General features: G+C 58.4%; 1 protein-coding gene across 3 annotated transcripts in view; it reads right to left on the bottom strand.

Moving 5' to 3' along the window:
* Nucleotides 1-4,460: 4,460 nt before the first annotated feature.
* The window catches only part of CPLX1 (complexin 1), a 39,377-nt gene continuing 16,938 nt past the window's right edge, over nucleotides 4,461-26,899 (bottom strand). For all 3 annotated transcript variants that reach the window (XM_082391458.1, XM_082391456.1, XM_082391457.1), the window contains 2 exons: nucleotides 13,443-13,618; nucleotides 4,461-6,262 (listed from right to left, as the gene is read on the bottom strand). In XM_082391458.1, the coding sequence (XP_082247584.1) occupies nucleotides 6,065-6,262; nucleotides 13,443-13,604 (360 nt within the window). In that variant the 5' untranslated portion in view covers nucleotides 13,605-13,618 and the 3' untranslated portion in view covers nucleotides 4,461-6,064. The remainder of the gene's footprint in view (nucleotides 6,263-13,442; nucleotides 13,619-26,899) is intronic.

The raw sequence follows: 26,899 nt of genomic DNA, 5'->3' as shown, positions 1-26,899 counted from the left end.
TCGACCTGTCGCTGCTGACGGTGACCTCGATTCCCTGGGACCTCCATCCCCTGGAGGTGGTGGTGTCAGTCAGCCTTCCCCACTGCGCTTACTCTTTAACTCCTGTTCCATACTGTGTTCTTCGACAGGAAGTCACTACGTGGAGCCCACACTGAAAGAGTGGGGTGGGGAGTTTGCTCCATCTCCTTATGTGGACCCCTCTGCAAGGGAGATTTGTCTCTTCCCCCCACTTACTTATGTGTTTAAACCATGTACCCTAGCGTGGACTCATGGGTTATTCTCCAGCACGACTTTATTTCGTTGCTCACGTTGGTCCAGGTTTGGGAGCTCAGTCAGTGGCTGCTACGTCCCTTTCTCATGCCCCATCATTGTGGGGTCGGTTTGTTATTAGCATTTCCTTATTTCCAGGCTCATCTTGTATATTTCCTGCCCCAGCCATCGGTGAGTTCCTCCTGATTGGTGAATTTTGCTTACTTACTGAACTTTATTTCCGCTCACTGTATGAATAATTAACTGCAGGAGAGAGAACCCGTGCAGAGTGTCAATCTCCCATCTGAGCCTGGAAGTTCTGGCCAGGTGCAGCCCCTACTGTCTGGCCCCAGTCCTGGGCGGGTGAGGGAGGGGGCCAGGAGGTGTGATGGGGAGTGCCTGCCCCCCCCCTTCTTGGGCCCCACGGCCCGTGCCTGGTGGATATGTGTGGACAGAGGCTGACTTCTGGCTGACAGACCCTAGAATCTAGGACTCCTTTGAGAGAATCAGGGGTTTGGCCGCCTGGATACAGAGCCCAGGGCCCTCCTGTGGGCAAGCTCTCTCTGCAGCAGCTCTGCTCAGGTGCCAGTGGAACCCACAGATTGAAGCAAATTAAAGGTCAGCACTTGGGCTGGGCTCGAAGGCCAGTCGACAACACATTAACATTTGCCTTTCCAAGAAGCCATCTTTGCACTGGGCACTTGGGAGAGAGCCAGGCAGAGGGAAAGGCAGGAGCCGTGCGCAGGATCTCCCCCAGCCCCTGGGTCTCCTGCTGCAGCAGGACGGCAGCCGGGAGCTTCTGCCAGGGCCTCACCCTGTCCCATCCCAGCCTCAGGCCTTTCCCCAGCCAGGCCGGGCCCTTCTCTCTTTCCTGGCATCGTCCTTTGCCCTCTCCGCAGCATAAATCTCAATGCCCTCACTCAAGGGTGCAAGAAACATTGTTTATTTTGTAGAAATCAAATTAAACTTCATCTCCCATTTTCTGAGCTGAGAAAAGTCACCCTGGGCACCATTGGGGCCTGGGGGCTGGTGCTCAGCCCTGAGTGGGGACCCTGGGGCACAGCCAGGCCCCACCCTCAGGGACAAGCTGTGTGATAGTGCAGGATTCTGGGTGCCCAGGACTGATTCTTCCCCAAGCCTCAAGCAGCAGAGTGAAGACCCACTAACGGCCCCAGCATTGCCACTGGAGCCTACTCCATCCCCGAGCCCCCTCCTCAGCTCCAGCTCCCACGGTGCTGCAGGGACCACTGTGTGGTCCTCCCCCAGCTCTGTCCTTAGACAGGCATAAACCTCTGCTTAGCCACCTTGGGACCACCCGGGCCTCACACCCTCACCGCCTCACCTCGCGGGGCCAGTCTGGGGGCAGGGCCGATGGGCGGGAGGGATGACCCCACCGGAAGCTGGCTTCAGCTCCCCGGGCGAGGGTGGAGACCCTCTGCTGTCCGTCCCAGGACAAGCTGTGCGCACCAGGCTGGGCGCGTCTCCTCTCCAGCGCTGGGCCTCCTAAGCACTGGGTCAGTGCCCCGCCTGGACCTCGCTGCCCCCCACCAGGCGGTCCTCTGGGACACGGGCGTTCCTCTTTTTGCCGCAGCTCAGCCTGGCCCGGGGAGGGCTCGGAGGACGCGCGGGGGTGGGCAACGGGGAGGACACTCGGCTATCGAGGCCGAGGACAGTCCCAGACCTGCCGCGGGCCACGCCTCCTGCTTTGGCGTCTCCCGGGCTCCGATTAAACAGGCTCTGCCACGTGACCCTCTCGGAGCCAATCGCAGCGGCCTGATCCGGCACGCGCTGATTGGCTCAGGCCGTCCAGGGCGGGGGCGGGGGACGCCAGGGGTCCGCGCGTGGCCCAGACGCCTCGACTTAGCACCCAGGTCTAGTGGCACTGTGCTGGGTCCTGCCTTGAGGCCCTTCCATCCTCCGGGCCACGCAGATGTTGACCGACACTGGCAGGCATTGCAGCAGCCCGAGCCCATCCCCAGTCCCGCCCCCAGCTCGGCCCCTCATCCTGGCTTCCCGCATCCCGCCTCCGATCCCGCCCCCAGCCGAGCCCCCCGGCTTGAGCTCCCCCCCAAATCCCGCCTCCAGTCCCAGCCCAGCCCGCCCCCCCAATCCCGTCTCCGATCCCGCCCCAGGTCCCGCCCCCCAGCCTGTCTCCCACCCCCGCCCCAGTCCTGTCCAAGCCAGGCTCCCCAGTTCGACCCCCTCAACCCCGCCCCTCGGCCCGAGCGCGAGCCCGGCTCCAAGAGACCCACCCTTCACCCGAGACGCTACCCCTCCTTTCGGACCTGACGGGAACCGGCTGAGGCAGGAGTGGAGCAGGTTCTCAATTGTGTGGACACGTGGCCCAGACCCAGGGTTCACCGAGCCCCGCTGGCTGCGATTGTGGACGGCAGGATTGTCTAGCTGCGGATTAGCACAACTAGACAAAATGGTCCTTTATTGCCGCATCTTTAAAAATGTGTCCGACAGCCTTGATGGTTAAGTGGCTGGTGACGCGTACAGCTGGGCGGGTGCAGGGCGCCTGAGAGGAGAGACGACAAATCCTAGCAGAGCGCTGCCCCGGGCTGGCTGCCCGCAGGGACCAGGGCGAGGCCCCGCCTGCCCGCGCAGCGGAGGACGTCTCTGGGGGGCCAAGTATCAAAGCGTGCTCTGCTTTGTCAAAATAGAGTTAACTGTTCTGAAAGGAAGGAGGCTCTGTGAAGAGGCAGTGTGGTCCTCAAGCAAGCCCAGGGGCAAGGGCACGGCAGGCGGAGTCCCCGTGCCACTGTGAAATGCTCAGCTGGCTCCTGCCTCAGGGCTCTACCTGGAATGCTCTCCCTCCCGAGGCCCACGGGGCTCCCTCCTTTCTTCGTTGGGGCCTGTCTGCACATGCCACCTCCGAGGAGGTGAAATAGCTACCCTACCATCCTCTCTGCCCCCTTATCCTGCTCCATTTCCTACACGGAAGAAACCACCACCTGACTTATTATGTGTTTATCATCTGGCCACTGGAACAATCAGTCCCAGGAGGAAGGGACCTCAATTACCCCCGGTGCCTAGAACAGAGCTCTGCACAGCATGGGGGCTCGGCAAGCCTGACGTGAACGAGTGCCTCTCCCTGGAGTCCTGGGACCGGGCACCCAAGGGGTCTGCCCCACCAGGCACTGAGGAAGGGCTGGCTGGGGTCCCAAGGGAAGGCGATCCAGGTCGCCGGCACACCTGGCTCCTTGCTCAAGACTCAGATGAGTCCAGGCCAGGCTGGGGGTGAGGGGGGGGGTGGAGACTGATGATGGGGGCTGTTTGGGGCGCCCTCCTAAGAGCAGCTACGCTGGGGGCGGTGGCTCGCAGATCCCAAAGCCAGAATTGGCTACAAAGGCTTCTGTCCAAGTTCTGAGGCAGAGGCAAAGGGGCAACGGGTCCAGGGCAGTATTCTGGGCACAGCTCGGTGGGGAGGGGAAGAGGAATGGGGGTGGGGAGGGGGACAAGTGTGTCCTTTCTGTTTGCTGAGACTGGGCGGGTTCTGCTGGAAGGCTCCCGTGCGTTCTCAGCCAGCAGTGTAAGGAATGTCACAGATACCACTTTCCTGGAGAGAGGCCCCCAGAAATGGAGGTCAAACAAGGCCTTTCTGGGGACACAAGTGGCCGTGGCATCTCGGGGTGGGGTCAGGGTACCCCGGGCCAGGCTTCAGAGCCAGCAGGTCCCACGGGCACCTCGTCAGGCCTCAGCCTCGACAGGCAGGCGTGGGACACAGAGGCCTCCCTGAGGGCACAGGGAGGAGGGATGGCCACCACCAGACAGACAACAGGCAGGACCCCCAGGGCTGAGCCTCAGCTCCCCGCTGGGCCCAAGGTGTGGCCAGCACAGTGGGACCTGGGCCCCAGGGCCCGGTATAGCTGTGGGGCAGGACAGGCCTGGGGTGGGGCCTGTGCTGCAGGCGGGAGACTTGTGGGGAGGGGCGCTGAGGAAGGGGCCGGGCTGCATTTCAGGGGGAGATGACTCTGGCCGGGACTACCTTAGGGACACAGGGCGGCGGGGAGCCCCTGCAGCGGCCCCAGCGAAAGGGGAAGGTGTTCCCATCTGGCCGGGTGCGGGGGCTAGTGGGGGTCGTCCGACAGGGCCCAAAGGGTGTGCATCCCGGCGGGCTCTGGCCTTCCCGCCATGACCCCGGCTGCACCCTCCACCCGCATCGCCTCCCAGGGAAATCAGGGCTCCGGAGGGAATGGCCGCACGCATTAAATCACTGTGGTGTTTATTGGCTGTGATTCCATCCAGAGAGAACACACGCAGCGGCCCCCGACATGCAGGAGGAAGCGCAGGCGCCGGGACAGACGGACAGAGGACATCCACGGTCTACACTAAGCTCGGCTGCTCGGGCGCCCCACGCGCTGGGGACGAGATGCGGGGTTTCTACGAGACGACGCCCTGTCTGCTCAGAGCTGGCTTTTTAAAGTGTGAAAACAGGCATTTAAAAAAGACGAGGAACCGGGAGGTGTCGGGGCGCAGCGCGGACGGCGGGGGATGGTGGGGGTGGGCGCCAGGGGTCGGTATTGCAGTCTAGTCGTTATGGCTTCTCTAAGGAGCTGGGGAGGGCCGCGCCCCTGACCCGCGACACTGGACACGATGAATTTTTGATGTGGACAGAAAGGGCCCCAGGGACCGAGGTGATGGGCTTTCTGTCGAGATAAAACTCCTCAAATACAAAAGACCTCATTTACCTGAGATTCGACATATTGTGATGCAAATTACACAAGGGCAGAGGCCACGGGGACGCTGGGGGGGACGCTGGGAGGCCCGCGGTCGTTTCCGTCCAACCGGGCGGGCTCTGCGGCTGGGACGACACCCTCGGGGGCCTGCAGGGCGCGGGGGCGGCCTTCCGCGCCACGCCCTCCTGCCTGTGCACAGCGCTCGGCCCACAGGGCTCTGGGCCTCCTCCCCGGTTCTGGGTGAAGGTGTGGGTGTTCGGAGGGTGAGGGCAGGGCGTCCCCCGAGCAGCCTCGGAGGGGACGGGAGGTGCCAACCAGGGAGGAGAGTGGGCCGGGCTCAGCTGGGCTCACGGACGCCGAAGAGCTTGAGCGACAGGGGTGTGTGAGGGACGGGGGTCTGAGCGTGTCCCCCTAAGCCTATCGCTTTCTCTCCCTTCCTGGAGAAGAGAACAGGCCCCAGCAGTCCTAAGAAGCAAAGCCTTCCCGAGGGGGGGGCCGAGGAGGGAGCGGGAGGACAGACACAGGTGGACGAGGAAGGGAAGGGGTGCAGATGGAGAGCGGTGGACGGCAGATTCAGCAACCCGGGCGTCGGTGCGGGGTAGGACTTGGGGTCCAGGCTGACCCCGGGGGGTTGAGCCCCAGGCGCCAGCCCCCACCCCGGCCTCACGACCGCGCCGCCTACTATGGCTGTGCTCCCGAGGGTGGGCCCGACAGGCGCCCACGACGCAGGGCCGGCCCTTTTGGTGTCCCTGGCCATGGGCCCTGCTGGGTGGGCGGTGAAGGGAGGAGCGAGAAGGGGCTTCCCAGGCTCTGGGGTAGGTCCAATCCACCCGCTGCCGGAGGAGCCCGGAGGCTAGTCCCCGGGGCCTGCAGCCCGGACCGCGGGGGCCGTGGGGGGCCGGGCGCCCCTCCCTCGGAGGCGGTGGCGATGGCGGTGCGGGGATGGGGCGAGAGGCGGGCGGAGGCTCCCGAGGCTTGAGGGGGCCAGGCGCGGACAGACCTAGGGCTATGGCTTATATTGGCGTTGGGGGGCTGCACGCTGCTCCCGACATCCCTTCAGGCGCCTCCGCGCAGGGCAGGACGGGGGTGGGCGAGGGGGCGGGGCTCCGGGCTCCTGTCCAGCTCCAGGGGCGTTACTTCTTGAATATGTCCTGCAGCGGCCCGGGCAGGTACTTGATGACCGTGTCCAGGATGCTCTCCTCCTCCTCCTCCGGCTCGTCCCCGCAGCCCGGCGGGATGGCCTTCTTGGGCCGCGTCAGGCTGCCCTCCGAGTTGGCCTCCATGGCGGCCTGGGCCTCGGCCTCGCGCTCCTCCTTCTTCTTGATGCCGTACTGCGGGGGACAGGGCGGGCGGGGTCAGACGGGCAGGTCCCGGACCCGGGTCCCAGCCCCGGGAGGGGCGCTCTCGGGACCCGGGCGGGCAAGACCCACCCTGCGTTTGCGGGATCGGCCGAGGGGCCTCTGGAGGCAGCACCTGCAGCTGAGAAAGGCGTGTGCGGGAGCGGACGACCACCAAGACCCCCGGCAGGAGGGGTCCCCACCCCGGAGGCTGCCTGGAGGGGCGGGGAGACCCCCTCGGAGAAGGCGGGGGCGACGCCGGGAGCCTGGACGGGGGACCCCGCTGAGGGTGAAACTGCGGGAGGGGGGGGGGGAAGGACGAAAGTCGCGTTTCTCCGTGGGGGCGGGGCGCTGAGGCCGTGACCCCGCCCTCATGCGGTCCCGCCTTCCGGGGAAGTGGGCGCAGTCCTCAGCCCGCCTTGGGCTGTGGTCCCGGAGCGGAGGGAGCCGGGGCGGAACGCCTGCCCACAGCGGTGGAGAAGCCGGTGTTCTGTGGCTGGCGGGCCCCACGCAGCCCAGATCCTCGGTCCGGCGACACGTGGCCACACCCTCCTGCCTGGCCAAGTATCCCCGGATGCCACCAAGACCCCAGTCCCTGGAGGGTCACTCTGCATGCTCCGTGTCCGGCGGTCACTTCCAGGTGGATGTCCTGGAACCCCATCTAGGTGTGCCCTCAGCAACACCCCTGGGCACCGCTGAGCGCCCCCAATTCTGGTTTCCTGCGTGTGTCTCTGCCCTGAGCCCTCTCCCAAATCTCCCCTCAGCAGTGGATTGAATGGTGTCCCCCCAAAATTCATGTCACCTGGAACCTCAGAATGTGACCTTATTTGGAAATAGGGTCTTTGCAGATATAATTAAGGTAAGAATAGAGATGAGCTCTTCCTGGGCCCTAAATCCAAAGAGAGTTTCCCTGTAAGAGAAAGAAAAGGATACACAGAGTAGAAGATGAAAACGGAGAAAGGGTTCGGAACGACGTTGTCACAAGCCAAGGACACAAGCATTGCCGGAAGCCCCCAGAAACTAGAAGAGAGAAGAATTCTCCCCCTCAGGTTTCAGAGGGAGCACAGCCCTGCTGACATCTTGATTTTGGACTTCTAGCCTCCAGAACCGAGGAAATAAATTTCTAGGAGACGAACCCCCACCTCCGCCAGGCCCATCAGCACCCTCACCAGCCCTCCCGGATGAACAGAGCCCTGATGGCGTGTGAGCCTGCGGTCATGCGGCCATGAGACACGGGAAACACCTCCTGCCTTAGAGCTGGTGGGAACCAGGTGGGACCAAGCTGGCCTGGTGTGTTGCGGGGCAGGTCGCCCATCTGGTGGGCAGAGCTCAAGACCCGCCCAGGCTGGGGAGAGGGGTGCCCCTTGGCCAGGTCTGAGGTCCTGGCTTACACATTAGGGAATGTCTGGGCGCAGAAGCATTGATGAGGGTAAAGAGGAAGCACTGGGGAGCACGTGGGTGTCAGCGATGGTCGATTATCAATTACTGACAGGCTGCAGACTCCTCCTGGGAAGCACACAGCGCAGGATTGCTGGCCCTGGGGAGGATCCCCCACGCCCGGTCATCTCTCCTCACCAGCCCCTCCTGAAGGAAGCGGTGGGCTCTGCTTCTGGTGCTCGTGGCAGGTGTGTGTGGGGGGGTGTGGAGGGAAAGGGCACCCTGGCCCTCCAAGAAGACCCTTCCCTCTGTTTCCAGACTTGGGGGTTGGGGGCTGGCTGTGTCCTACTCCCCAGCTTACTGAGGGAAACCTCGGCACCCACCTCCTCCCTCAAGGCTGCGGATGGCTTCAGGCATGGGGGGGGCGGCAAGGCCCACGTTCAGCAGAGTCTGAGAGAGGGAAGCCATGCTCTTGGCCCACCGGTGACCAGAGCGCAGCCGGGGTCCCCTCAGCCACTGAGGAGGGAGGGAGGAGGGTTTGTCTACCCTTCTTCAGCAGGGGCCTTAGGCAGCCTGAAGGCCCCCCTGCACCGTGAACAAGAGCCAGGAGCGGGGAAAGGGTCTCCATGCGGGGTGGGGGGCGTAGGGCACCGGAGTATATTCTGAGCAGCGGCACGCTGCCCAGAGGGCCTCCCCACTGAGCACCGTCAGGTCAGCTCAGGGCAGAGAGTGCGACAAGCCGACCGGACTGCAGCCACTCGGGTGGACTGGCCCTAGGAGCATGGCCCTCCTCCAGGGTCACCACACCTGCCGCGACCCCCTCACCATGGGGGGCTGTGGTGGCCGAAGCCCACACACACTCACAGCAAAGGTGCACATGCTCAGGGAAACACACGGCGCTGGCGGAACAGGCGGGTGACAATGGCACACACGTAAGGGCGGGAACGTGCAGTATATGGTCAAGCAGAGGGACCTCCCTGACTCGGGGTTGGGAAGGGACCTGTGTCAGGGTCTTCCCCTCTAGGGTCCAGGAAGGAGACTCCAGGCCCCAACCCAGTCGCTCCCCTGAGGCTCAAGATCATTCCGAGGCTAACGCCACTCTGGGCAAACCTGAGGGCCGCCTTACTCTCTGGGGTCCCTCCCAGAGCCTGGCTCTGATGTGGTCTGGCTGAGAGCCGGTTTGGACACCCCCCATCCTCCTCAACCACTGAGATGGCAGGGCCCCACTGCACACTCTGTGGCCGGGAGGGAGCCCAAGGCGGCCAGCACCCTGGGCAATGCGGTGCTCGTTACTGGTGAGAATCCGTATGTGCCCACACCTGTTATTCTCAGCACAAACCTGGGGTGTGGGGGCCGGATCGACTCAGACCCACCAGCTCGGCGCTGGCTTGAGGATGGTTGTGGCTCGAGGCTGCGGAACGTGGGCAGCTGGAAGCACCAAACCTGGCAGTGCGTGCGCAAACCAGAAGGTGGGTATGCAAATCAGGAAGAGCGTATGCAATTGACGCAGGTGGGCCAGCCTCCCCTCCCACCTGGACCCGCGCAGCGCCAGCCGGCGCGTGAGATGGTAAGTCCCGAATGCAGACGAGATCGCCTGGGGAGCCGGGCGCCCAGACGACGCGTGACCCCGGCCTGGCCCCTCGGCCCCCATCTGATGGACCCCCCCGACCCGATGGGGCCCTGTACGGCGCAGCTCGATGGGATCCCGTGCCATGCAGCTCGGCACCCTCTTCTCTGACCAGACATGAGGTCTGGGGGTGGGTGGGGAGACACAGCACCAGGAGAGGGCTGGAAGAAGTGGGTCTGGAGCCCCGGGGCCAGCGAGGGCCACTGGGGGAGCCACACCTGAAGGCCAGGGTTCCCACCTGTGGGGAGCAGGAGGGCAGTAGGGGGTTGCCTAAGCATGCCGGGTGGAGAAGGGCTCTGAGGACACGGGTGTCCGGTGGACTTCGCGGGGGCAGGGCCTGGGGGCGTGGGGAGGGGGAGGGGTCGGTGGGCAGGGGCGCCATGCGCTGAGCTCCCCTCAGAGTCAGGACAGCCGGGGCTAGGCGGGTGCTCTGGCCTGCACCCTGCACTGCCAGGGAAGCCTCTCCTCCCACTCTGAGCGCCGTCCACTTCTGGGGGGACCTGGGGCTCCTGGGGCTCCTGGGGCTCCAGCGTCCAGAATGCGGCAGACCTGTCCTGAGCCGCCTCTGACCCACGAGTGGGGGCAGCTCACCATCGCCCTCTTCCCTGCACACCCCCAGGCCTGGCCCAGTGGCTACCGCCTTGGTTAGCTCTGCAGTCACCCAGGAAAGGCCCCCACCCGGCGGACTCAGCTCTGTGGTGGCCGGGGGGGCCCCGGCAGGCGTCTGTGTGCTCCCCAACGCACCCCACACCGTCCCTGCAGGCCGCCCTCCAGGAACGGGCCCTGGCCCGCTAGTCCCGCCTAACCCCGTGACAGCAGGAGAACTGCTCTGGCAGGGCCGGTGAGGAAACCTGCGCCCAGCCAGTGTGTGGGGCGGGGGCCAGCTCTGACCCCTGCCCTGGCCACTGGACTCAGCAGACACCACCCCGCCCCCTGGGCGGGCCAGATCAGACCCTGGCTGTGCACACGAAGCAGGCCCCAGGCACGGTGGGGTGAGGCCTGCCGCTGCAGCTGGTGGTGCCATGGCGGGTCTGGGGGTTGGCGGGGGTGAGGAACAGCCTGGGGCCTATGGAGGCGGTTCAGAAGCGAAGGTGCTCACCCACCCAATGCGGGTCCCAGATGGCGGGGTGCTCGTCTGGGGAAGCAGGACCCCTGCCCAGGGGACCCACGGGGCACAGGCTGGAGGGCCCTGGGGCTCTGCCAAGGGGTGCAGCCTTCCATGTGGCCGCCCCGGAAGCTGGGGTCCTGAGGACAGGGGAGCACATGATCCATCGCCTGCCCCTGGCTGGCGGGTGGGGGTGGGTGAGGGTCACCCTGCCCCCGGGCCTCACATGGAGCTGCAGGACCTCAGGTGCCCTCAGGGTGGGGCACATCCCCACTTCCACTGGGACTCACTCTGTGACCTTTAAGTCCCACTAGATGTCTCTGAGGAAGAAGAGGACCCTGGAGCTGATGCTTATTCACTCACTCATCACTCACTCATTCATTCATTCACACACTCACTCATTCACTCATTCATTCACACACTCATTCACTCATCACTCACTCATTCACTCATTCATTCATTCATTCATTCACACATTCATTCACTCATTCATTCACACACTCATACTCTCATTCATTCATTCACACACTCATTCACTCACTCATTCTCTCATTCATTCATTCACTCATCACTCATTCATTCATTCATTCACTCACTGCTAGCTCAGCATCCAAGCGCCAAGTGCAGGCAGTCAAAGCTCCTGCCCTCCCCGTGAGGGAAGGACAATGAACAGCACACAAGTAAAAAGCATGAGTGCGTCAGATGAAGGCAGGTGCAGAGCAAAATAAAACAGGAAAGGAGGGGGAGGGGGCGGGGAGGGAGGAGCCTCAGGGAGCTCCAGAGAGAAGCAGTCACGCAAAGGCCCTGCGGCAGTGGGAGCCCCGTTGGGGTGGTTGGGGGGGAAGAGGTCACTGCACACGTAGGGCTGGGGCCCTGGGAGAAATGGGGGCCACTGGCGGGTCTGGAAAGAGGAGGGACAGAAGGGCCTTTGCTATTAAAGGCAAAACGAGCGGAGTGTGTAATGAACAGAAACCCACACCGTCAGCGCCCGCCCCCATCCACACCCTGGCTGAGCCTTGGCCCCAATCTACATGCATACCTGAGCCCCTGGATAGTTCCCGAGGCTTGGGGCAGGGGCTCACTGGGCACCTGGCTCAGAAGGGGGGAGACTGGGGAAGCCATGCCCACAGTGCCACACCCCCAGGGGGCTCCGACCTGGCCACACATTGTGACCTGTTTTGGGGGCTCGAGGGCTGGGACAAATAAGTTCACCCCCCAGGATTCCCCACTAGGTGTCCACCTGGGGCAAAGCCATGGCTGGCAGGCTGGCTGAACACAGACGGACAGTGGACAGATGGTCCTCCCCATCCTTCCCCCCGCATCGCTCAGTCTCTGTCCCTCCCTCGCGGCTACCCCCCATTACTCCCCTCTCAGAAGACACTCTGCCTGGGCGGCTCTCAGTCTGTCTCTGTCTCTCTTTCTCTCTGCCTCTCTGTTTCTGTCTGTATCTCTGTCTCTGTCTCTCTATCCTCTGACTCCCCCCAGCCCTGTCCTCCATTTCCGGATGGCTACGCTGCTGTCCCCCAGCACAGCCTGAGTGGGGTCTGGCTGTCTCTGCTGTCTGATCCATGGTGCGCACTTCCTGGCTCTTCCGCAAACAGCTCAAAAAGCCTCGAGTCCTCAACTCAGGACGGCAGCAGGGCTGGTCCTGGGGGTGGGGAGCTCACAAGCTGCCATCCCAGCAAAATCAACTCGAACTTTCTGCAGGTCCCAGGAAAGGTGTCCAGTGATCAGTGGGGGGACATCAGGGTGAGTGGCCCCCACGCCCCCATCAATGTGGGGGACCCCTCAGAGACCTGCAGGCGCCCCGCCTGTGCCCCCGCCTCAGCTTCTGCGTCAGGCTGAGGTGCTGAGACACCAAGTAGGTGGGAGGGTTCTGCGGCCTGAGCCGTCCCGCCCCGAAGCCTGGGCATCTTGGCTGGTCCCCCTAGGGCTGGGGACTGTGGAGATGCCCTCGGGAGGCCCGACCGCCCCCCACCTGGCCCCTTACCCACAGATTTCATCCCCAATGTCTGGGAGCGCTTCCCTCGGGCCCAGAGACGGGGAGTCGGGGTGAGGGGCCAGGACAGAAGCAAGCGAAGCAGCATCCCCCAAACTGAGTTCCCCACCTGGGCCCCAGGACCCAGTGACTGGAATCGAGCACCTTCGATGGAGGGGCCTGGCCTGTGCCGGGCCAAGGGTGGCGGGCGAGCCCCGAGATGGTGTGGACCTTGGGAGGCCACGTGGCTCAGGGACGCCCTGGGCTCCTAGGGAGGGCTCCTCTCCTCCACCTGGCGCCCAGCCCAGCCCACCCCGGACAAGGCCAGAGCTGCTGCCCCACACTTGCCCTCTCCCGGCCTCTCCAGCGCTTCTGACCCAGGCGCTGGATGGGCAACTGAGGCTGGGCAGTGGACATGCCCCTGGGGCACAGCCCACCCGTGGCCTAGCTGCCGACTCAGCCTCGTACACCCGCCCCTGCTCTGGGCCTCGGTTTCCGCACCTGGGACGATGCTATCACTGCCCTCACACAGAGGGGAAGGTCGCCCAGATGGTTCTGGAAAAGGTCGTGGCCTCCAGCTTGCAGCCAGCCCCCAGCCAGACCTCACAGCTCACAGACCCGCTCCCCCAACACCCTGTCTGAGGCCCACCCAGGGGTGGTGAGGTGCCTCCCCCGCCCATGACGACTCACCCACCCAGGGCCTGCCTGTGGGCCAGCCCCTGACTGCCCTGCCGCTCCCCTCCGGGCGGGCCTCCCCTCCGGGTCCTTTGGGGCAGTCCCGGGGCTCAGCAACAGGAAGGGCTGGGTTAGGGTTGACCCTGTCTAAGGAGCCCGGGAGGATGGGACCGGGTCCCTGCCGTCAGGGCCAGGAAGGACTTGGGGCCCCACAGAGTGGGCCGCAGTCCTGGTGAGCCCGTGTGGCAGACGTGGACCCTGGGGGGCGGTGCCCTCAGCTGCCTGTTCCCCTCCCACTGGACCACCCCCAAGGTCTGTCCTAGAGCCGCAAGGAGGGAGGGGCAGCCGGAGGCCCTCGTCTGGCAGCACCCGGTCCGCGCGGCGCAGGGGCCGTCCTCGTCCTCGCGCCCACCTTGTCGCGGATGCCCTGGCGCATGGCCTCGCGCTCCGCCTCCATCCTGGCGCACTTGGCCTTGCGCTCCGCCTCTTCTTGCCGCAGCGCTTCCTGCCGCTCCTCCTCCCTCTTGGCGGCGTCGGGGTCCTTCTCCTCGTCACCCCCGAGCATCTTCCCCATGTCCTTGGTGGCCCCTGGGCACAGGAAGGCGGGAGTCAGGCCAGGCCCGCCCTGTCCCGGCCCCACTCCCGTCCCGCCCAGCTCCCCCGCGCAGCAGGGCAGCGGCCTCAGGCTGTGCTTGTAAGGGGGGCTCAACTGCACACGCAGGCCTCTGTGCTGCGGCTGTGTGTGCAGCGGTGCGTCTGTGCGAGCTCCGGGGGTGGAGCGTGTGTCTGTCGGTGTCTGTGGGTGGCTGTGTGTGTGTGTGTCTGTCGGTGTCTGTGGGTGGCTGTGTGTGTGTGTGTGTGTCTGTCGGTGTCTGTGGGTGGCTGTGTGTGTGTGTGTCTGTCGGTGTCTGTGGGTGGCTGTGTGTGTGTGTGTGTGTCTGTCGGTGTCTGTGGGTAGCTGTGTGTGTGTGTGTGTGTCCGTCGGTGTCTGTGGGTGGCTGTGTGTGTGTGTGTGTGTCTGTCGGTGTCTGTGGGTGGCTGTGTGTGTGTGTGTGTGTCTGTCGGTGTCTGTGGGTGGCTGTGTGCGTGTGTGTCCGCTCTGGGCCCGGAATGCAGCAGAGGCTCAGCCTCTCGAGGTGGCAGCATGGCTGGGCGAATGGCTGTGTGGGCTGAGGCGCGGGGGACAGGCGACAGGCGTCTGGCGGGCTCTCGGCCACTGTGTAGGGCTGGGCGCCGGCCTTGGCCCAGAACTGCTGGCAGCTGCATGTGGCAGCACCAAGGCCATAATTTCTCTGCCTCGCCAGCCCCACTTTCCTCGTGAGCTCCTGATTCACAGGCGACAACAAACACCTCCCCGGATGCTCTCTCCGGCTCGGCCCCCGGGACAGAGATGCATAATTACAGCCTCAGAGCGTGGTCCTGGCCCGCGGCGGCCCCAGCCCCGCTGCACCCGGATGCACGGGCATCATGGGGAGGGGAACGCAGTGGTTAGCGCTGCGGGTCAGCCGATCTCAGCCCCTGCGGCCAGTCCCCCAGAAGCGCCCCGCACACACCCACACACGGCCGACAGGTGTGAAGCCAGCGCCCCGTCACCCCTGCACACCCCCTGGGAACCAGCCACGCTCCTGAGGGGACCCCGGGCCAGGTTGCTGCCCTGTGCCCGCCGTCCTGTCCCCCGCCTCTCTAGCCACCGGTCTCTGCAGGTCCTGCCTCTGTCCTCTCATCCCGTGATGGTCCCTCCCAAGCGCGGCCCAGGGCTAGTTGAGTCCACGCCTCGGGAACAAGCCGCGAGGTGGGTGGGTGGGTGCTGACACCACCACCTCTCTACACCCATATCCAGGGGTGCCCCCTTCCCTGCCCTGGCTTCGAGGCCCGACTCTGTCCTGCCCGCTTCTCTCGGAGTCTCCACTGCGCTGTCCTCCGCGCTCCAGGGACTCCTGTTCTGTTCTGAGGCTGCACAGGTCCGTGCTGCACGGAACCTGGAGAGACTCCCTGCCCTGCAGACACCTGCACCAATGTTGCATCTGCCGGTTCCTCGGGAGTGACCCCCTCCCCCCGTGTGGGCAGAGGGAGCCATTTGGTGGGAAGGCGGCAACTTCTGGTTGAGTGCTCTGGGCTGAAAACTGGACCTCCGTCGGGCCGGGCCATGCCTGCACCACGTGGGTCTTCCTAGCTGCCGAAACTACTACAGGGTCGCAGGGTAGTTGCCACCACAGACTGTAGGGACGGGGAGCCCGCCTGGACGGGGCTCGGCCGACGGCGCAGATACAGACGCTAACAGAAAACCAAGAGCCTCGCGTCAGTTTCCACCCACATCTGCAGAATTCTGCGAAGGAGATTTCAAGCCAGTGGCTCAAGGAAACTGGTCACGAGCAGGGCTGCTGATACACTGTCTCATCGCTCCCTGGACGAGGGGCCGGCATCTCCCCGCCCCTGGGGCTGCCGTCCCCGGCAGGCGGTGGGGGAAGCAGGAGCGAGCCCCAGTCCGTTAGCAACGGCAACCTTCCCAGCCTCCCTGGCCGGGGGGGCCCCCCACAGCTTCGGCGGGCAGCTTTCACGCAAATCTCCCCCCTTGAACGAGCTCGTTCACGCTAAAGTGAGAGTGACTGATAGCTCTTTCTCCCCCCGGAAAGTCCTGGCATCTTAAGGCAGACGTGGGTGAACCAGTCTCGTCTATATCTCTGTCCCAAGAGGGAAAGTGGGTGGAGGCTGGGGTGGGGGCTGGAGGGGCCTCCCTGCCTGGGTGGTCTGGGTCCCCAGACCTGCTCCTCCAACGAGCTGTGCGGGCTCTGGGCCTAGTGATCCAACAGGCGTTCACTGGGCCCCCGCTGTGTGCTGAGCTCTGCACACCAGGAGCCCCACCCCGGACCAGGGGCCTGGCCCTGCCCCCACCGGAGCGCTGCGCTGGCGCCCAGGAGGCAGAGAGGGCGCGGGGGGAGCTACCCCAGCGCGCGGAGGGGACGCTGGAGGCCGGATGGTCTCTCCACGGCCGGGGCGGGGCACCAACGCTCACTCTACCGCGGCGTGGATGCCCGAAATCGGCACGGACGCTGCGGGCCCTCCCCCGCAGCCCCGCCCTTCACCCGACCCCGCCTCCGCACGCGGCCCCCGCACCGTCCCCACCCGGTGCCCAAGGCTGGACCGCCAGCCGCAGCCCAAGCCTCCCGAATCCCAGGCGGGGGTCCCGCAGCCGGCCGCGCCGGCCACGTAGGGGTGTGGGCACAGGGGCTGACCCCCCCCTGCCCTGGCCCTTCTCGCAGCCTCAGCTTGCCGGTGACTAGCGGGGAGGGGAGCGCCGGGGCGGGGGCGGGGGTCCCAGCCCTCCTTGACAGTCAGACAAAGCCCCGGGGACGACCTCAGTGCAGGAGGAGGTGGCGGCACCTTTCTAACGCTGGAGCAGGTCCCACACTTGGGTGCGGGGTGCGGGTTACACAGAAACCCAACAGCTAGAGAGAGCTTTCTAGAACAGCGTCCGCGGGGTGCCCGCACAGGAGGAGACGGGGTCTGCCCGCACCGCGGCCTGTGGACGGTGGACAGGGGCTGGCCCGGGCCTGCCCTGGCCTCCGCCTGCCGCAGCTCTGCCCGGTCCCTCCGTCCACGGCCCCCCGGTCCTCCTCCCTCCCTGACGTAATACCCACCGCGACCCTGTAGGAGATGAAGGTTTTCAGATTTCTCTGCAGGCCCGCGGTGGGGGGAGGCGGGGCGGGCGGCGACGTGGAGTGAGGGGCTGCGACGTCCCTACCTTGGGGCCTTTGCACCTGCCGTTCTTCCTGGCGCTGAATTCCCGAACCGCCTCCTACTTGCTCCCAACCCAGGGTCTTTCTAGACAGGTTTTCCTGGGACTCCTTGTGCGCACTGGTGGCCCCTGTGGTCAAAACCCTTCTCAGCATTCACCACCTTGGCTGCATCCGATTACGCTACCTCATACGTGATGGAAACGATGTCCATTTAAACAGTACGTAAATTAAAGCTGATCTCTAAAACTTCATTTTGAAATAATTTTAGGTTTACAGAAGAGTCACGCAGGTAGTCCAAGGGCTCCTGAACGCCAGTGGCCACCATCTCCCCGTGTTAACCCTGGTACGTTCATCAAAGCGAAAATAACCTACACTGTGCTGTCAGCCAAACCGCAGGCTGTATTCAGATGTCACCACTTTTTCCACTAATGTCCTTTTTCTGTTCCAGGATCCAATCCAGGGTACCATGTTGCATTTAGACTAAAGTCAATTTTTTAAAAGAGAAAAATACTTTTTAAACTTGAAATAAAACTATGGGAAAAATTATGAAATTTAATGAAAAACTAAAAAACACCTAAGTAAGGAAAGATACTTGTCATGCTTATGGATGGGGAGACTCCGTAATGTAACGTCTGTTCTCCACAAACTGAGTCACAGATCTGTGCAATCGCACTCAGACTCTCAAGAGCTAGAAAGGAAATTCTGTGACAATTGGCAAGTGAAGAGTGTTGCATAAAGAAATGCGAAGGCCCCTGGTCAGGAGACACCGCAGGGAGACGCAGAGGAGGTGAACCCGCCAGGGGCTGCCACGCGTGGGACACAGCGTGCAGTTCTGCAGGGGAGGGAGGCAGAGTCACTGAGTGCACAGACTGCCTGCAGACACACAGACATGGGGCTCGGACACGTGGCCAGTGACAGCAGGGGCCTCAGAACCCTGGAGAAGAGAGCCATATTTCCCTGGGGTGATTGAGCCCTTTGTGGGAAGCATGAAACTAGACTCTCACGTAACGCCACAAATTTTTATTGATTATCAATCTGAATATGAACCCAAAATAAAGTGGGCAAAGAAAAACAGCCCTCACCACCCGCCGTCCCATCACCCAGCTTTATGGTCCTACATAGCCCGTCTCGTTACCTGAAGTGACACTATATGCTTGCTTGCTTCTTTGTGTCAGTCTCTGCCAACAGAAGGTAAGCGCCTTGAGAGCAGGGACCCTGACCAGCGCATGGCTGTCCTCCCAACACCTGCAACAGTGCCTGGCACATAGTAGGTGCTCAGTGAATATTTGACAAATAATGAGTTTTAAACATTTAACAGCTATGTATTATGTACTCAGCCACAAACAAAACCTTAGCAAACCCTTCAGCTAACATCATAGTCTGTGGCAAAATACTGAACACTTTCCTCAACTCAGTAACGAGCAAAGGATGCTCCCAATCCCCTTGTACTGGAGGGTCTGGCCATTGCACTAAGACAAGAAAAGAAACAGAAGGCATGAAGATTGAAAAGGAAGAAGTAAAACTGTCTTTGTTAACAAACAACATATCATCTGTGCAGAAAAGTCGAAGGAATCTATAAAACCACTACTAGAACAAATAAGTGAATCTAGCAAGGTCACAAGATTAATAGACAACAAACAAATGGATTGTTATATATTAGCAGCTAACAATTGGAAGATGAAATTTAAAAACAATTCCAGGGCTTCGCTGGGGGCACAGTGGTTGAGAGTCTGCCTGCCAATGCAGGGGATGTGGGTTCGATCCCTGGTCCGGGAGGATCCCACAAGCCATGGAGTGGCGGGGCCTGTGCGCCACAACTACGCTCTGGAGCCTGAGAGCCACAACTGCTGAGGCCCACGTGCCTGGAGCCCGTGCTTTGCAGCGGGAGAGGCGACCGCAATGAGTGGTCCCCGCTTGCCACAACTAGAGGGGGCCCGTGCACAGCAGTGAAGACCCAACGCAGCCAAAAATAAATAAATAACTAAATAAATTTATTAAAAAGAAAAGTAATAAAAACAATTCCATTAGCAATGCTGACAAAAACATAAAAATCTATGACTATATTGTTAATAGATGTGCAAGCCTGTTTTACCTAAGACTATAGAATTGTTGAGAGAAATGTGAAACGACCTAAACGAATAGAGAGATACACCATGTTCATGGGCCCAGCATTGCTATGAGATCAGTTTTCCCGAGACTGATCTATGGATTCAGTGCAATCCCAAACAAAATGCAAATAGGCCTTTTTGAACAAATTTACCAGCTGATTCTAAAGTTTATATGGAAATGGCAAAAGACCTAGAATAGACAAAACAATTTTGCAAAAGGAGAACAACTTTAGAGGACTTACCCTGCTTGCTTCCAAGGTCTACTATAATCCAGACAGTATGGTACTGACAGGAGAATTGACATGGGGACCCACGGAATGGAATAGACAGTCCAGAAATAGACCCACCCATATATGGTCAGGTGAGTTTTTGACAAAGTTGCAAAGATTGTTCAGTGAAGAAAGGATAGTCTTTTCACAAGTGGCACTAAAACAATGAGATATTCCTATGCAAACGCACAAACTCAAAAATGTCTTCCTTAACCTCACACCTTATACAAAGCTCAGTAATAGACCTAATGGAAAAGCTAAAATTATAAAATTTCTAGAAGAAAGCATAAAAGAAAAATCTTTGTGACCTTGACCTAGGCAAAGATTCCTTACATAGGTGACAAAAAGCATGAGCCTTAAAAGAAAAACTGATAAATTGGACTTCATCAACAAAAAACTTTTGTTCTTCAAAAGACACTGTTTAAAAAAAAAGGCAAGACTGTGAGAATATATTTGCAGACCATACGTCTGATAAACTCTTATATCCAGAATACATTACGAACTCTTACAACTCAAGGACAAGAACACAAACCACCTGATGTTAAAAACAGAAGATCTGAATAGACATTTTACCAGAGAAGAGATACAGATGGCAAGTAAGAACCTGAAAAGACGTGTCTGCTCTTACAAAAAGCTGATCAACGCGCTTGGTCGTGAGGGTGCAAACTGAACTCACAAAGCGAGACCACCAGGCGCCCACACGAGTGTCTGCGATGAGAAAGACCAAGCACAGCACGTGCTGGGAAGCCGGGAGGACCCAGGACCCTCGCCTGTGGCCGGCCGGACGGCGGGGGTGTAGCCGCTTGGGACGACAGTTAGACGGTTTCCTGTAATTAAACGTGCACCTCCACCGCAATCCCACTCCTCGGCATCTACCCAGAGACATGGAGACGCAGTGGGAACGGCCTGTGCAGCCCAATCTGTAAGAGCCCAAAAGAGAGGCCCCTCAACGCCCGTCAGGAGGTGAACGGACACACGAAGGCTGGTCCGTCCACCCGAGGGCACTGATGCTCTCGGCAGCGTAGAGGAATCTCAAAACCTTTACGCTGAGTGAAAAAAGCCAGGCACAAATTCTATGATTTCACTTAATGTAAACAGAAGTGCAAATCAGTGTGTGGTGACCGCAAACACGTCAGGGTTGCCTGGGGCCCAGGGCAGGTGGGGGGCTGCGGGTTGCCAAGGGGCCGTGCAACAGTCAGAACCCAGGGAAACGCACTTCACCCAGGCAGTGCTCACCCGGCGTCAATCACATCACAGCCAAACTGATCTAAAACCCTAACAAACGAGCCATGAGAGATGTTACACAGGCCATCTTCCCCAGTCATCACCCGGTCAAATCACAAATAATGAAAAGACGACCAAACCCATAACTTTACAAGTTTGACTTTTAGAAACATGTCCCTAATTAATCCTTAAGTTGAAGGGGAAATAAAAACTGAAATTGTAAAAACTCTAGAAAGCAAAGAAAAATAAGCACTTTCTGTCTAAACTTAGGATCCATGGCTAAAACTGTTTTTGGAGGAAAAATTATAGCCTTTAATTTTAAAGAAGAAAAAGAGAAAGTTTAGGAACTTCATTGTTACCTTTAAAAAATTGTTTTGGAGGGTCTACTGAATTTCATAAGGAGAAAAATTAAGGGGTATTATACTATAAAGGGAGATATCAAATTCTCTCTCTCTCCGCACCCACCTCTTTTGCCGGTGACATGATCATATACCTAAAAAACTCATGACACTCCAGTGAAAACCAACCAGAACCAATGAAGGAATGTGGCAGAATGACTAAGTGCAATATTTATAGATAAATATTAATTTTTAAAATTTGCCTCATACTATCAGTAACAAGCTAGAAACATAAATGGAAACAATGGTCCATTTACAATGATTATAAATGTAGAAAATAGGAATACGTTTAACAAAGAGACCTATGGCACGTGCATGTAGAAAATATCACCTCCTTAAATGTGATGGCTTTGCACAGACTCCTGAGGTTCCTGATGGGCTGGCTCAGTGTCATGAAGATGCCAGTTCCTCCAAAGTTAATACATGATTGTACGCAACCTGGGTTACGCTTCCAACGGAAACTCCAACAATTCTTTCTTTTTTCATTTTTTGGGGGTTTAGATAAAGTTAGGGTTCACGTGGCAGAATAAATGTCAGAGGAGATCTGATCCAGGTGCCTTACGGATGGGAAATGGCATCCCTGCTGTGGGTCCCGGAAACACCTGGAGAGTAACAGTGAGAAGGTCATTGACTGGAGATGTGTTTTTTTTTTAATTTAAAAGAATTTTTATTTTATTTATTTATTTTTAGCTGCGTTGGGTCTTCATTGCTGCGTGCGGGCTTTCTCTAGTTGCAGCGAGTGGGGGCTACTCTTCTTTGCGGTGCGCGGGCTTCTCACTGCGGTGGCTTCTCTTGTTGTGGAGCACGGGCTCTAAGCGCGTGGGCTTCAGTAGTTGCGGCTCGCGGGCTCTAGAGCGCGGGCTTCAGTAGTTGTGGCACGTGGTCTCAGTAGTTGCGGCTCGCGGGCTGTAGAGCACAGGCTCAGTAGTTGCGGTGCACGGGCTTAGCTGCTCCGCGGCACGTGGGATCCTCCCGGACCAGGGCTCGACCCCGTGTCCCCTGCACTGGCGGGCGGGTTCCTAACCACTGCGCCACCGGGAAGCCCTGGACATGTTTTAAATGCGACCGTGTCTGTTGCTGGGGAGCCCAGGAAGGTGCCCCCATAGTCTGGGCGGGGCTGTGCTCGCAGTGGGTTGGGCCGCAATCACACTCAAGCGCATTCAGAATCCACTCACCCATCCACCCCGCCGGCCCCTCCCTACATCCATCCCAATAAACTACACCCGTCCCTGGAGGAGCCCCTGCTGAGGCCGCTGACTTGGCCTGTTTGTTTCGGTTGCGGCCCCTGCAAATGGCTGGAGACGAGCTGACCTCTAGGGCACAGGGCCACGCGGCCACGATGCCCCCATGTCAGGGAGTCCCAGGCGGCCGCGTGCGGGAGGCTCCACCATTCGCTACGAGGGCCGAGTGCAGACAAGGAGAAAAAAACGCTGTGTACGTTTTTATGATTATCTAAAGACAGAAAACAGATTGGCAGGTTACAAACCAGGTTCATGCCAAACCTAGATCCTAAAAAAAAAGCCTGTGTTCTTTTCAGACTCATGGAATGTTCACAAAGAGCAATGAAATGTCCGTCCACACCACGAAGAGGTTCACCTCACAGTCATTATGATGGCCATTATTTAAAACACAGACAAACCAAAACCAACCCAGGGAACAAGTGTCGGCCAGGATGTGGAGAAACCGGAGGCCTGTGCACTGCTGGTGGGAACTTAAAACGGTGCAGCTGCGTGGAAAGCAGTATGGAGGTTCCTCAAAAAATTAAATATAGAATTACCATGGGATCCAGCAAATCCACTTTTGGGTATAAGCTCAAAAGAACCGAAAGCAGGAACACTGAGAGAATCGAAAGTAGATGCACGTGCCCCGTGCTCACAACAGCAGCCTCACAGTAACCCAAAGGTGGAAACAACCCAAACGCCCGCCCACAGATGACGGATAAACAAAATGTGGCCCGGCCATACAATGGAATACTATGCAGCCTTTAAAAGGAATGCAATTCTGACACGTGCTACAATGCAGGTGAACTTTAAAAATATCATGCTAAATGAAACAAGCCAGATACAAAAGAACAAATACTGTACGATTCCACTTACACGAGGTCCCTAAAGTAGGCAAAATCAAAGAGACAGAAAGTAGATGGTGGGGGCCAGGGGTGGGGGAGTCAGTGCTTCATGGGGACAGAGTCTCAGTTTGGGAAGATTGAAAAGTTCTGGAAACGGATGTTGACGGCTGCACAGCAATGTGAATGTACTTAATGCCACTGAACTGTGCACTTAAGAATAGTTCAGGGACTTCCCTGGTGGTGCAGTGGTTAAGAATCTGCCTGCCAGTGCAGGGGACATGGGTTCGAGCCCTGGTCTGGGAAGATCCCACATGCCGCGGAGCAGCTAGGCCCGTGTGCCACAACTAGTGAGCCTGCACTCTAGAGCCCGCGAGCCACAACTACTGAGCCCGCGCACCTAGAGCCCGTGCTCCACAACGAGAAGCCACCACAATAAGAAGCCCGCACACCGCAACGAAGAGTCGCCCCTGCTCGCCGCAACTAGAGAAAGCCCGTGCACAGCAACGAAGACCCAATGCAGCCCCACTCCCCAAAAAATAGTTAAAACGGCAAGTTTTATGTCATGTACGTTCTATCACGATAAGAAAAGAGAAAATTTAAATCGATTTATAATCCCATGTCTCACAAAAAAATGTCAGACTGCAGAGACAACCTCAACATGTTTTCAAAGTAGGAATGAGACCGAGTGTCTGATGGTGTCAGGAAAGCAGACAGCACGACAAACAGGGAAACTGGGAACAAGAGCCCTCCTCCCAACCCTACAGACGTGAAGTTTCTCTTACGCGATAGAAAACACGGGTGAAACTACAGTCACTGCATTTCTGGGAGCTTGAGTTCGATGCGATGCAAGATCTAGTGAGATCTTCGGGGCAGCTAGCCCGCAAACCCCTGGGGCCGTAGGGCCTCACACCTGGGCTCCGGCCTGGGGGCGGGGGGCGGGGGGAGGGCGAGCTCAGCCTACAGCAAGGGCACCGCCCTAAAGAGGCGGAGCTTCAAACACCGCGGACGTGGACAGGCAGGCTGCTCGGGTCGAGGGGACGGGAAAAGGGCACAAAGATACGCGAATTCAGGAAAAAATGCGGGAGAATCAGCTGCATTAGACATTAGACGTTAGAGTGATCAAATAACACCTTTACACTCTATCCATATACTTGAAAACCTGCGTGAAGTAGATTTTCTAAAAAATGTTGTCAAAAACTCAGAACTGTGTCTAAGAATTCACAGATGCATTCTTTCAAACAGTCAAGAAACAGATAATTCCTACGATGTTTAGAATGTTCTTGGAAGGGAGGAAAAGAAGGAAATCCTCCTGGCTATTTCTGTGAAATCAGCACAAGAACGATGCCAAAACTCGGCTGGGGTGGGCCAGGCTCCCACGGAAACAGCAGTGCCAAATGCTAAGCCAGACATGGGACTGAAGGTTGGCATTTCTTACAGAATTCTACAGAAAAGGTTCGTTTTAGGGAGGCAAAGGTGGCCCGATCAGAAAGCAGTTATGTGCCGACGCTGTCGGGCCCCCAGCCCGCCTGGTGCGGCAGGGGCCGTGCGCCTGTTCCCAGCCCCCGCCCAGGGTCCCGGCACGGCCTCTCCCTTCCTCTCCGGTGGAGGGTGCTGAGCTGATGGGCCGCCCCGCAGGCACGAGGGCAGGGGCTGAAGCTCTCGCTGTCCCCGGCCTGCCTGGAACCCGCCTCAGGCGCCGTGGTCCACACACTTGACCATCCCAATGGCAGGCGTCCTCGGTAACACAGCCCATCTTAAAGCAGTTTAATGGAGGCGTAGCGGCCATACTATAAATCACACAATTAGACAAACACGTACATCCAAGGAGCCATCACCACAGTCAGGATACTGGACACGTCCGTCCTCCCGAAGTTCCTGGTGGCCCCGTGTAATTCCTCCCACCAAACCACGTGCAGACGACCTCTGGTCTCCTCTCTGTGCCTGCAGGTCACTCCCCAGAATCTTATATAAACAGTCACAGCACAGGCGGCCAGCGTGGGAAGGGGCCGGCTGCTCCCCGAGGTGATCTTTGCTGAGTGCCCACCGCTCCTTCCCTTTAGGGCGGCGAGGGTGAGCACCGAGGGTGTGTCCAGTCACCGGTAACGGACACTGGGGTGCTTCCACTTTGGTCTTTGTGGATAAAGCCGCACGGACAAGTCTTTGTGTGCGTGCCTGCTTCATTTGTCGCGGGGGGATACCCACGAGTGGACACGGAGTCGTATGGCAAACTGTTTTCCAAAGTAGCTGTACCATTTTAAACTCCCACCAGCGTGTACGGGGGCTCCCATTTCCCCGTGTTCCCGCCAACACGTGCGCCTAACTGTCCCTGAAGTTCTAACCACCGTGGGGGGTGTGAAGCAGCCGCCGCATTTCTCTCCCGAACAGGGATGTGAAGCATCTTTTATGTGCTTAGTAGCTATTTTTATATCTTTTTTGATGGAATCCCTTTTCAAATCGTTTGCACACTTTCAAAAATGCACTTTTTATTTTGGAACGATCTTAGATTTACAGAAAAATTATGAAGAAAGACAGTACAGAGAGTTCCCCCGTGCCCCGCAAACACGTAACATTAGAGTAGCGCAACTGTCACAATCGAGGAGCCCACGTCAATAACGTTATTATTAACTGATTTCCATAGTGTCTGCCTGAGGTTCCCTCTCTGTTCTGGGATCCCATCCAGGGACCATATACGTCAGTCATCACATCTCCTTAGGCACCTCTGGGCTGCGACAATTTCTCAAACTTTCCTTGTTTTTGATGACCTGGCCAGCTTTGAGGAGTGCTTTTTGGGAATTTTGTATGTCTCTCAATTAGGATTTGTCTGATGTTTTTCTCCTGATTAGACTGGGTGATGGGTTTGGGGAGGAGGGCCCCAGAGGATGCAGTGCCCTTCTCATCCCCTCCCATCCCATCTAGGTCATACTCTCGTTGTGACCTGCCACCTCGATCTCCCAATTTGAGCTGAGGGCTATGGTCCACCTCCTTGAGCCTCTGCCCATTTCTTTCTTTCTTTTTTTTTTTAAAGTCATGTGCATGATATATATATATATATATTTAATAGATTTATTTTATTTATTTATTTACTTACTTACTTATTGGCTGTGTTGGGTCTTCGTTGCTGCGCGTGGGCTTCCTCTAGTTGTGGCGAGCGGGAGCTACCCTTCGTTGTGGTGCATGGGCTCCTCATTGTGAAGTTTTCTCTTGTTGCGCAGCACGCGCCCTAGGCGCGCAGGCTTTAGTAGTTGTGGCATGCGGGCTTCAGTAGTTGTGGCTCGAGGGCTCTAGGGCACAGGCTCAGTAGTTGTGGCACATGGGCTTAGTTGCTCCGCGGCATGTGGGATCTTCCCGGACCAGGGCTCGAACCCGTGTCCCCTGCATTGGCAGGTGGATTCTTAACAACTGCACCACTAGGGAAGCCCCTTCTGCCCATTTCTTGATTGGGTTGTTGATCTTATTATTGAATGGTAATTGTTCTTTATATATTCTGGATACAAGTCCAATTTTATTAATCTTCTTAACTAACTTTTTTCATCCCCACCCCCCATTTCATTAATTTCTATTTTAATTTTTATTTCCTTTCTTCTACTTATTTTGGGTTTCATTTGATTTTCTTTTCCTAGTTTCAGATGTCAGAAGTTAAGGGACTTTCCTGGTGGTCCAGTGGCTGGGACTCCGCACTCCTAGTGCAAGAGGCCTGGGTTCAATCCTTGGCTGGGGAACTAGATCCCACATGCCACAACTAAGACCCGACGCAGCCAAATAAAATATAAATAAATAAATATTTTTTAAAAAAGAAGTTGAAGTTAATCATTTGAGACTTTTCTTCAGTTCTATTGAGATGTTTAGTGATATAAATTTCCCTCTAAACATGACTTTCCTGAATCCCACAAATTACCTTTTTAAAATTTCCATTCAGTTTACAATAATTTCTTATTTCCCTCTTGATCCCTTCTTGGCCCCATGGGTTGTTTAGAAGTGTGTTGTTCAGTTTCCAAATACCTGGGGGGAGTTCCCAGGTATCTCTCTGTTATGTACTTCTTGTTTCATCCCAGTGTGGACAGAGAACAC

This window comes from Balaenoptera borealis, assembly GCF_965194805.1.
Source record: "Balaenoptera borealis genome assembly, chromosome: 4".
NCBI lineage: Eukaryota > Metazoa > Chordata > Mammalia > Artiodactyla > Balaenopteridae > Balaenoptera > Balaenoptera borealis.
Note: the sequence above shows the minus strand (reverse complement) of the source record. Positions and strands in the feature narration are given on the sequence as shown.